Below are 11,687 nucleotides of genomic sequence, written 5' to 3' on the forward strand. Positions count from 1 at the left end.
TCCATATTACACTTGTATCACCATCTCTTCGTCGAACTAGTGCACCTATACAATTTACCATTGTATTGGGTGTGTTGGGGACACAAGAGACTCTTTGTTATTTGGTTGCAGGGTTGTTTGAGAGAGACCATCTTCATCCTACGCCTCCCACGGATTGATAAACCTTAGGTCATCCACTTGAGGGAAATTTGCTACTGTCCTACAAACCTGTGCACTTGGAGGCCCAACAACGCCTACAAGAAGAAGGTTGTGTAGTAGACATCAGCAGGCTGCATGGGGCATGCAGGCGCCCGGCCGATCGACGTGAGGAGTCGGGGATGAGGGAGCCGCCGGATCCTCCTCGTCCAGAAGCTGCAAACGTGCACCCCTCCCAATACCTGCACCATGGTTAGACAACAAAGAGGGCGAATGTGCAGCATCTACAAATTGATCAGGCAAGGTAGTGGATGGGTGCACAGGCGGTGTGGAGGCAGCAACGGAGGTGGGAAGAGCAGAAAAGGGAAAAACATGTTCATCAAAAACAACATCGCGGGAAATATACACACAATTAGACGGAACATGAAGACATTTATACCCTTTGTGAACAGAACTATCCCAAGGAAGACACATTTTTTGGATCTAAACTCAAGCTTGCGATTATTATAGGGACGAAGGTGTGGCCAGCATGCACACCCAAACACCTTAAGAAACGTGTAATCAGGAATTTGACCAAGCAAGAGTTTAAGTGGAGTTTTCATATGAAGGAGCCGCGAGGGAAGCCTATTTATAAGAAAACAGGCTGTAGTGAAAGCATCACTCCAAAACCGAAACGGAACAGATGCATGTGCTAGCAAAGTTAACCCAGTTTCAACAATATGACGATGCTTACGTTCGGCTGAACCATTCTGCTGATGTATGTGTGGGCAGGACACACGATGAGCAATCCCAAGTTTTTCAAAGAAAGTGCTAAGATTGCGGTACTCACCCCCCCCCCCCCAATCCGACTGTACATGAATGATCTTATGATTGAGAAGAGGCTCAACATGTGCTTGAAACTTAAGAAACACATCAAAGACATCAGACTTGAGTTTAAGAAGATATAACCAAGTAAAACGACTATAAGCATCAATGAAACTGACATAATATTCATGACCACTAACAGATAGTTGGGCAGGGCCCCATACATCTGAAAACACAAGCTCAAGAGGAGTTTTGACTATATGGTTGGAAACAGAAAATGGTAACTGATGACTCTTGCCTTGCTGACAGGCATCACAGATAGCAGCATCATTATTTCTAGACTCTGACGGTAGTTCATGACGGTGGAGAACATGGCGAACAATGGGTAATGCTGGATGACCAAGGTGAGAATGCCATAATGCAGGAGACACGCGAACCCCGCTGAAGACCTGAAACTCAGCAGCAGCAGCAGGAACGGCGGTGGGCGCATCCAGAGCATACAAGCCTTGGCGAAAACGACCTCTAAGAAGTATGTCCCTCGTAGCTCGGTCCTTAACAAAAAGATGAAACGGGTGAAACTCACAAAAGACATTATTATCCTGAGTAAGTCTAGGAACAGAGAGTAAGTTACGAGTAACAGAGGGGACACGAAGAACATTTCTAAGATGCAAATTCCTAGAGGTGTTTGTGAGAAGTGATGCCTGACCAATATGAGAGATGTGCATACCTGCCCCATCCGCTGTGTGAACCTTGTCGTGGCCATGGTAGGGTTGCTGAACGGTGAGCTTGCCCAGTTCATTCATCACGTGGGCTGTAGCTCCAGTATCCATGTACCAAGAAGGATCAACAGGATATGAGGACGTATGCCCCTGTTGCGCCATGAGGACTTGGCGATCATTGCCCTTGCCGTTGTTGCCGAGGCCGAGGAAGTCGGTCTTGAAGCGACGATGACAGCGAGAGGCGACATGACCCGGCAGGCCACAGAGTTGACACGGCTGAGCCGCACCACAAGCAGCACAACATGCATGTGGACGGCCATCAATGGTGACCACAGAGGAGCCAGGGCGCGACGGCGGCTGCTGTCCCGAGGATGCACCACCGGGTTTGCCCCCCCCCCCCCAGCCGAGGGAGCAGAAGAAGGGTCACGACCACCTCCTTTGCCGCGATACGCAGCGTTAACAGAGGGGTCCGCGGAGATGTCTGGGCGGCGCGCGTTGAGCCGTTGCTCCGTCGAGAGGAGGCGGCTGTAGAGATCCTGAGGACGGATAGGAACCTTCGTTCATTGATCACCTCCGACAGCGAGTCGTAGTCGCTATCAAGGCCCACGAGGATGTAGGCCGTGAACTCAGTGTCGCGAAGAGGCTCTCCAATGGAAGCAAGAGTTTCGGCCAACTTCTTGATCTTGTTGTAGAAGGCGGTCACCGAACCGCTGTCCTTACGGGTCTCGGCAAGTTTCGCGCGGATGGACATGCTCTGCGCAGTAGACTGAGATGAAAAGCTCGACTCCAGGATGTCCCACACCTCATGAGAAGTAGCGGCGAAGAGAACCAGGCCGGCAACACCCTCCCCCAGGGAGGATTGTATCGCCGAGAGGATGGCTTGGTCCTGAGCAATCCACGCGCGAAACATCGGATGATTCAGCGGTGGACACGGCAGGGTACCATCGACGAAGCCCTCCAAGTAATGGCTACGAAGTAATGGAAGCACTTGCCCGCGCCAGTAGAGGTAGTTATCCGGCTTGAGCTTCACCGGGAGGAGGTGCGAGAACAGGAACGGCGGCGAGGAGATCGCAGCCAAAGCATCTTCAAGGTCCATGTAGGGCGGCGGCGCGGACGGAGGCTGATGTGGGCGCCATACGCCGAGGTGCCGTACGACGGGGGTGCACTGTACGCCGCCGGTGGGCCATACGGCAAAGAGGCCGCGGGAGCGCCGGGACCAGGATACGCGCCATATGGAGGACGCGCTGCTGGCGAAGGACCGTATGGGGCACCGTACAGAGGAGAACCAACATAGCCGACGTAGGCCGCGGGTGGTGCTGCGGTGTAGACGGGGGCAGCAGGGACAGACACAGCCGTGCGCATCATCGGATGCGAGGCGGCTGAGGGCGGCGGCGGAGGCACCATAGGGTACTTGGCGGCCGGGAGCAGCGTAGAGGCAGCAGATGACGAGGAGTTGCCGGCATACTGGTAGGCGACGGGACCGGCGTACTGGTAGCCAGCAGACCGCGTCGTCAGGGGGCCAAGCGTGCCCTCCGTCGTGTAGGGCGCAGCTCCTCCATAGAGGAGAGCCGCGAGCGACGGCGGCAAGAACGCATGATCCATGGGAGCCATCGGCGAGGCGACGGGGCGGGGAACCGCACCAGCGGCGGCGGCAGTCGATGCGGTGGCGAGGGCCGCTGCTAGGGCAGCAGCGGTGTCGGCGGCCGGGTGCGACATGGCGGCGGCTGGCGGCGGGGGCGGAGCGGAAGACATTAGGTTAGATCGCTAGGCGTGCTACCATGTAAAACAAAGGGTTTAGGGTTTGTGGCACACCTCCAACGTGGGGTGGCCTTTGTATTATATAGGGGGTACATCATCGTGTACAAATACAATTCCAACTATAATACATGTAGGCCCAGTATATACAGAGTCTAACACAAACAACAAGAAGGAAATCCTTATCCAACAGATGATGAAATTAGATTTTGGAAATCATGTGCAACTTGATCAACTTGAACATTACTATTTTGTTGTTAGGTAAACTGAACGTGCAAAAACTTTGTACATTCGCTAGCCTGAATGTGTCAAAACCCTGTACACAATACTTTGTACTGAACTGAACACTAGCTAGCCTGAACTCTGAAGGTGCATCGGTTTAGTACTGAATTGAAAATGCATAGAAGGCAGCGCAGCCGCGCAGGTGCATGTCCAGAAGGGAATCGCAGGCCATCTACGTACTGAACTGAAAATGCATAGAAGGCGTCGGAGGTGCATGTCCGGTTAGAGCCGCGAGATTTTGATGCAGCAGCCGAAGTGCTGTGTATATGCAACACTGTATTTTACGGTTTGGCTGTTGTTGGAGGATGTTTTTTGTCCCCTCGTGTTCTAGGCTTGTTCCAGAAAATAAGGATGCTATTGGAGATGACATATTAAAACTTTGGTGCCAAGCACAAAGCCATGAGAGAATTTCTTATTTGGCCCTTTCTTAAAATTTGCTTTTCTTTTTGGCCCAAGAAACTTCTTTCTTCTCTTTTTGACACTTAAACTTCATTTTGTTCCCTACGTGACACATTCATCCATTTTTCCATCCGGCGATGTGAAATAGCATGTACAAAGACAATTTTACCCCTGGTGATAGTATGTCGCCAAGAAAGGGAAGACAAGGAGCGCGAATATGTTGAGATCTCACGTTCAAATATTCATATCCACCACTGCCCAACTAGTCGCGTTGCAGCTTGATCCCGCGGGAGCCCGCATGACGTGCATCCGGTTCGGAGTCCTGACGCTAGCCTCTTCCTCCTCACCACCACGCCCGTGACGTGTAGTTGGCTTTTAAAACGCTAGACCAAATCACCCAGTTGCTCACGCACGATACGCGCAAAGCTAGCTCTAGAAGCACGCTAGCTAGCACCTCGATTGATTTTGCCTGGAACAGTGCATTGTGCACGCACGTCTAGCCGGCGTGTCACCTGCGTACGCGACCAGTGGAAGCTAACTCTTAATTGATCGGATCGATTCAATTTCGACGGGATACTCTCGTAACTTATACGCTACAGTAGAGGCTGAATGGGTTGTCACTGTTCCATTCATCATATTATTATTCCCGAATTCTGAATCGCGCAGCTGCGTTGGATTGCTGTCTCGAGCGCACGCGCTACCGGACAAAAGCCCCACGTACCCTCGTCGCTGAAAAAAACACCGCTACCCATCCACTATCTCTCTCCAGAAAAGAACGCCTTATCCTAATCTCCTTTCCTCGTCTCAACCTGGTGGTGGCGAAGAATCAGAGGGCCACAGCCGCCGCCAGTGTCGTAGCCCGGGGTGTCGAGGGAGAGGCGACGGACTGGAGGAACCAGGCGAGCCGGTCGGCGGGTAACCGGAGCAGCAGCGCCATCGTCTCCTCCCTTCGTCTTTCTTCTAGCTGGAGCGGGGTCGGCCAGCTGCCGCATCCCCGTCGAGGAAGGGGCCACGGAGCTCACGCCGGAGAGTGGCCTAGTGCTTAGGTAAGGCTGCAGCCGCGCCGTCGTGTGGTCTGCTGACACCAAGGGCTGGTCCATCGCCGGGGCGTGCATCAGCAGCGACGCCTCCGATATTGGCCACCCGCCATGGATGTTCCTCTGGTCTGACCCTAGTGCCATGGAACAAGTCAAGGTACCCCGCCTGCCCCCCCCCCCCCTGTCACACCCTCTGTTCGCTTGGATTTGGCAGCCCTCACCTTGGATTCTCTTTGTATCCAGCACGCATGGCAGCAGATCGCTGCAGCCATCCTTCTCACCTGGGAAGGAGGAGAGCCATCAGCAGCAGCCCAGGTTCGTCTCTCTTTTTCCTCGTCCCTGCTCACTTCCTCAACTCTCTGCTCAGGTTCTGTGTGTTGCTGCTAGATCCTCAAGTGTGAGTTTAGCCTGCTAGATGTGTATACTAGTTTCAGTTTATCTAGAAGAAGAGGGGAGTGAGGAGACCAGTTTCGCTCGTGTCTTGCTCAATTCTGTACTAGTTTCTCACCAAGTGTCTCCTGACATGGGTTAGGTGGATGGATGGATACATATATCTAGCAAAATGAACATGAGTAATTATTGTCTACTGATTAAGCCGATTGATGCAAGGTGTTCATATATCTATCTATCTATGTGTTACTACTTCTAGGAAATGGAATCAGTGTTTTTGCTTGGAGATTGTACTGATTTTTACGACCAGGAATTTTTTTGTTTTTTGCATTCTAGCTACCTCACTTTTTAGCATGAGTTGCCTAGAGTTCCAATTCCCCAACCCCCTTGCTTCTCCATCTACTCCAACTTGTTCTATCTAACCTGCTCCGAACTGCTGCAGGATCTACTCAATTTTGATCCTTTTCTTAGTGCCTGCCAGTAGTTGCTTCAAAATTTAGCATCAGTTGCTTGAAATTATAGGCAAAGTTGTTGCATTTTTTTTTACTTTTGCACACGAGATCATGTGTTATCATTTTTGTTTAGAAGGATCATGTTTGAGGGAACTTGGTGGGCAGAACAAATCAACATATACAAGTATAAGTCTATCATATGCTAAGTATAAGTCTATCATATGCTCTGCTCTGCTCTGTCTCTTGATTGATGACAACAGAATTCAGTAGGAGTACCGTTTGTTCATCCAATTGATAATTCATTCCTGAACTGCCACCATTTTTGCGAGATGAATAATGGGCTAGATTCAGAGATAAGTGAATTTTGCCTACATATAGAATTAGATTGCCACTATTTTTTTTATAAAATGAAATGAATGTGCTCCATGCAACTCAGGGGGTTTTGGTGTTGATTTTGCATGAGATACAACTGATTTCAATGTCATAAACACATTTTTTTGTGCAACTTGTTGCTTCAAAGCATGTGTAGTTGCTCAAGTTTATAATATGGGTTGCCTGGAATTAAACGAAAGGTTACTTTAATTTTTACTAAATCTATAGGGCCTGGAAACAGGGGGAGGTGCGGATTTTGTACTCCGCTGAGTGGCTTCTCTTGTGACGGGCGTCACGCCTGATATGGGGATTGAAGGGGGTTGGGCAGCATTGGATTCGGAAGGCGACTTTCCACTCCAAGGATAGAATAGTTACTTGGATTTCGTTAAAAGAGTTGCATTTTGTGCGTGTACCGCAGTTGCTTAGTTTTGTTGGGGCAGTTGCTCGGATTCGTTTTTGAACATTTTTGTTGCATTTTTGCCTCTTGTAATGCGGTTGCTTGGTTTTCCTAGGACAGTTGCTTCCTTTTTACTAGAACAGCTTTGCATTTTTGTGTTTTTTAATTGAGTTTCTTGGATTTTTGCTAGGCTAGATGAGAAGTTGCATGGAGAGGGGGGTCAGATAGTTTTCCACAAAGGTTATTCAAGTTTCTCACACCCTTTTTTTCTTCCTAAAGTAGTAGATAATCTAAGTAGTAATGCTAGGGACAATTACCTATTTTTGCTAGGACAATTTCACACTTTTCTGTTTCGAGTTGCTTCGATTGTTTGCTGTAAGTTTTTTAGATTATCATCTCAGATTTGAATACGCATGCAGACTGAGAAGATACATCTATGAAGTAGTTCCTGATGGCCTATAACTGATGCGATGATTGACTTGCATGGCTATCATCCCGATCCTCCTCCCGTCGACGCGCTCCGTGCGAAGCACACCATCGCCCCACCCTCTACCCTAAAGTAGATGCTAGGGGAGTTGCTTGATTTTTCTAGGACAATTGCTTGGTTTTGCTAGGGTAGTTGCTTGTTTTTCTTGCTAGAACAATTTTTGCATTTTGTGTACTTTTGTAGTTGAGTTGTTTGGATTTTTGCTAGAACAGATGAGAAGTTACATGGAGGAGGGGGGATAAGATAGTTGTCCACAAAGGTTATTCAACTTACTCATATGTTTTTTTTCTGCCTAAAATAGACAATCTAAGTAGTAGTGCCAGAGACATCTGCTTGTTTCTGCTACAAAAGTTTCCCACTTTTTGCGTTTCTTTGTAATCGAATTGCTTTGATCTTCTGCTACAACATACGAGAAGGTGGATGAGAGGGGAGTTGCTTGGTTTTGCTAGGACATTTTTTTCATAAAAGGTTATTCAAGTTGCTCATACATTTTTTTCCTCTGCCTAAAATTGATGGTAGGGGAGTTGCTTGGTTTTGCTAGGACAATTGCTTGGTTTTGCTAGGGCAGTTGCTTGTTTTTTTTTTGCTAGAACAATTTGCATTTTTGTGTTTTTTATATTGAGTTACAAGCAAAAGGGCTGCTCAACCTGATGTTTCACAGGGTGAAATGCTGGATCGACATGAGGTACCCATGGTTTTTTCAGATTTTTTTTGATGAAACGGTGATGATGAAGAAGGAAAGCAACCGGAACGGGCGAAGAGAGGTGGATATGAAGTAATTCTAAAAAATACTGTATTAGTAGATTAAGTTGCATCAGAATATATATGGAGCTGCTTAGTTCACATCAACAGTTGAATAAAAATGCCTGGAACACATTTTTGCTTTTTTAATAGTTGTCCATGAATCACACTAAAGTTGCCTATGTTAGAGAATATATATGTTGTCTCTATTTGTTGTTTTTGTGGTTCTTTTTTTTCGCACAAGGGTTGCCTGATATTACTGCAAGGAGCTTATGGGGCAGCAACCCCTCTTTTAATGCATGACACTAATTGCTTCAAATTTTAAAAGAGTTGTCCGAAATCATAGCAAAGTTGCTGCATGTATTTTTACTTTTGTTTTGGGGATGCATGCTACTTTTTAATGCAAGGAACTCATATGGGGCAGCGGACCTTTTTTACATGCCTGATAGTAGTTGGACTCATTGGATGGTTAAAAGTGTCTACAGAGGCAGATTCCGATATTTGGGGCGTTTTGGTGATCCACGTTGGAGCTGACCTTATGATAGGCGATTTAGAGGTGAAGCTAGTCAATTGGTAGTCATGGTAACCAACTTATAAGGATCCTCCGTTGATGGGTAGTCATACTAGGTGGAAAAAGGAGTTGCTTTTCTATAACACTAAAGTTGCCTCTGCGGCACATAAAGTTGCTCAGAAAAAAAAGTTCGGCGAAACCTACTCACATGGGATCTAGTTTTGAAGAACTCATCACGAGAAACCCAACGGTGAAAATGGATTTGAATTTTGAGATTCTATTCAAAAGTTACAAGTTTTTAAAGTTTTTGATCCCCTAATAAATGCAGGTGTGATGGATAGCGTGAGCACATAGGACCTGACATTTTTGTGTGTGGACGTGACGTGGTAGTTTTGCCAGATTTTTCTATTCGCATGCGAATTCGCGCGCAGGGGTTGTCCTTTCCTTATTCGGCTGCATGGTCGCGCGCGCGGGATGCCCCTTCCCTTTTCTGGTAGAGCACTAGCTATTGCGATCGGGCGCCCGTGTGCCAGCGAGCCGCATCCATTATTATTAGCCCCTGTAATATATTTTATGATTAGTCATATAGTACTTTTTGTTTTTGTTTATTCAATCACGACAAAATGTACCACATTACTTCTATGTTTGCTTGTGAATAACCTGGTCCAACACTGGGGTAAAATAGTCCTTTTAGATCATACTTAACGCCATTACTAGCCAAAACTGACGGAAATGTCACGTAGGGAACAAAATAAAGTTTATGTATCAAAAAGGGAAGAAAAAAGTTTTTTGGGCAAAAAGGGAAGCAAATTTTAAAAAAGGCCAAATAAGGAATTCTCTCCAAAGCCATAGTGAGCACAATGCTACAGGGAGATCAGACCTGCGACTGAAAACTGGTGCAAAATGCAGCGCAAGACCAGCTCAATCGGCTCCACGCAACAGAGGACGCAGGCAGACGATGCATGAAGACAGTATGATTAGCACTCCAGTAGTCCCCGGCGCTTTCGTTGACCGCCATGGCCCAGCCTAACAAGCCACGAGACAAAACCCTATGCGCGCCACTGTGCCGCGCCAGTGCAGCGCCACGGCACCACAACTTGACGACGAATCCTTGCACAAATCGACGTTACTACAAAGCAGCAGAATTACATACAGGGAGCGAGCGGCTAATCAGTGCGATTACTACATCATCAGGCATGCGAGAGATGCGCGTCTCAGAGCAAGAGGCAGCAGCAGAGCAGCGCGGAGGCCGACGGCCAAAGGGCGCCGCCCCTCGTGATCGCTCCGCCGGGGGAAGCGCCGGAGCTGCCGCCGCCGCCGCAGACGTCCACGCCGACCTCCTTCACGACGGCCCGGTCGTCCACGCACAGCCCCGGGTTGCCGCTCAGGTCGAGGTTCCGGCCGAGCCGCCGGAGGAACGCGCCGTCGAACGGCACGGCGCCGTCCAGCCCGTTCTTGCTCAGGTTCAGGTGGTACATGCGCTTCAGCCGGCTCAGCCCCGCCGGGATCCTGCCCGTCAGGTTGTTGTTCTGCAGCGACAGCGTCGTCAGGCTCGTCAGCCGCCCGAACGTCTCCGGGATGGACCCCGAGTAGCCCGAGTTGGCCAGCCGGAGCTCCTGCAGCCGCGCGATGCCGCCCAGCTCCGGCGGCAGCGGCACGCCCATCGGGTTGTTCTCCATGATCAGGTACTGGAGGTCCCGGAGGCCGGCGAGGCCCGCGGGCAGGCGGCCGCTCAAGCCGTTGTTGCTCAGCGCCAGGAAGGTGAGGGAGCTGAGGCCGGAGAAGGTGGCCGGGACGCCGCCGGTGAGGTTGTTGGAGCTCAGGTCCAGCTTCTGCAGCTGCGCCAGCCGGCCGAGCTTGCTCGGGATGGGGCCCGAGAAGGAGTTGTAGCTGAGGTCGAGGCCCTGGAGGCTCCGGAGCTCGCCGATCCGCGCCGGTATCGGGCCCGTGAGCGAGTTGTAGCTGAGGTCGAGGTGGACGAGGCCGGCGAGCTCGCCGATGCCCCGCGGGACCTCACCGCGGACGAGCGGGTTCTGGGAGACGGTGAGCACCTGCAGCGACCGCAGGCCGGCGAGCTGCGGCGGCAGCGTGCCGGACAGCGAGGGGTTGGAGCGGATGCTGAGCTGCTGCAGGCGGGACGCGGAGAGGTTGGCGGCGGGCGGGAGGGCGAGCGTGGCGGTTTTGGCGGGGTTCTTGAAGCAGTCGACGAGGAAGAGCGACTGGAGGTGGGGCAGCGCGGAGAAGGCGTGGGTCGGGAACGCCGCGGCCTCCCTGCAGGCCGGGTTGGGCGGCACGCCGAAGTCGAGCCGGGTGACGCGCATCAGCCGCTTGTCGGCGGCGTCCGGCTTGCACTCGAGCCCCGGCCAGGGCGCGGCGCAGGGGTCGGGGGCCGAGGAGGAGCGCCAGTCGCGGTCGGAGGAGACGGCCTCCATGACGCGCAGCAGCGCCTCCCGCTCGGCCGGGTCCATGGCGGCGCCGGCCACGGCGAGGAGGGAGCAGAGGAGGAGCGCGACGGCGGTGGCCGGCATCGTGCCGCGCGTCCGTGTGGGTGCTGGCTGGCGGGCTGGGTGGCTGCGTCTGCGGCCCGGGCCGGGGGGTGTCGCTTTTTGACGTCGTCTCGTCCGTCCATGGTTTATTGATTGAGCTATACTGTGGGAGTGAGTGAGGGCGGTGGGGGCATCGGACTGACTGATGACTGACCCGAGGTGACGGGACTGGGGCCTGGCTGCCCCTGCCCGTGCAGTACAGGCTACAGAAACAGCCAGGAGAAGAACAGCGTTCGTGCGTGCGTGCGGGCTTTGCCTGGGAAATCCACTGTTACCACCACCAACCTCTCGCTCGATTTGATTCGATCGGGACCTCGCCGGCCGGCCGGCCGGCACCGGATGTGATCGATCGATCTGCTGAAAGAAACCATGGAAAACTCCAAGAAATGGCCCCGTCTCTCCGCCGATTCACACGCACGGGAAAATAACTGTTTCCCCGTAAGATTTATTCACACCGGCCGTGATACGCCTTTCCCATGCTTTGCCGAGCACGGCCGGCCGCCACGGCTCATAGCATCTCTGACTGATCCCCTCCCTATCCACTCCGGTGTCAATGGAGGATAAATTCCATTAACCTAGGCAACCACTAATAGTTTTCTTTTACATTTTTTTATCTCGTTTTTTCATTCGTCAATTGAATTGAACTGAGTCATTTGTAGT

General features: G+C 51.1%; 1 protein-coding gene and 1 long non-coding RNA gene across 2 annotated transcripts; one reads left to right on the plus strand and one right to left on the minus strand.

Moving 5' to 3' along the window:
* Window positions 1-4,845: 4,845 nt before the first annotated feature.
* LOC120964959 (uncharacterized) lies at window positions 4,846-7,722 on the plus strand. Its single transcript, XR_005757161.2, has 2 exons — window positions 4,846-5,257; window positions 5,375-7,722. It is a non-coding gene; the product is annotated as an uncharacterized lncRNA (long non-coding RNA).
* Window positions 7,723-9,440: 1,718 nt separating this feature from the next.
* On the minus strand, window positions 9,441-11,208 carry LOC109753969 (uncharacterized). Its single transcript, XM_020312887.4, has one exon. The coding sequence runs from the start codon at window positions 11,007-11,009 to the stop codon at window positions 9,696-9,698; it is 1,314 nt and encodes a 437-aa protein (XP_020168476.1). The 5' UTR covers window positions 11,010-11,208; the 3' UTR covers window positions 9,441-9,695.
* Window positions 11,209-11,687: the final 479 nt, after the last annotated feature.

The sequence above is a fragment of the Aegilops tauschii genome, chromosome 1 (assembly GCF_002575655.3).
Source record: "Aegilops tauschii subsp. strangulata cultivar AL8/78 chromosome 1, Aet v6.0, whole genome shotgun sequence".
Classification (NCBI taxonomy): Eukaryota; Viridiplantae; Streptophyta; class Magnoliopsida; order Poales; family Poaceae; genus Aegilops; species Aegilops tauschii.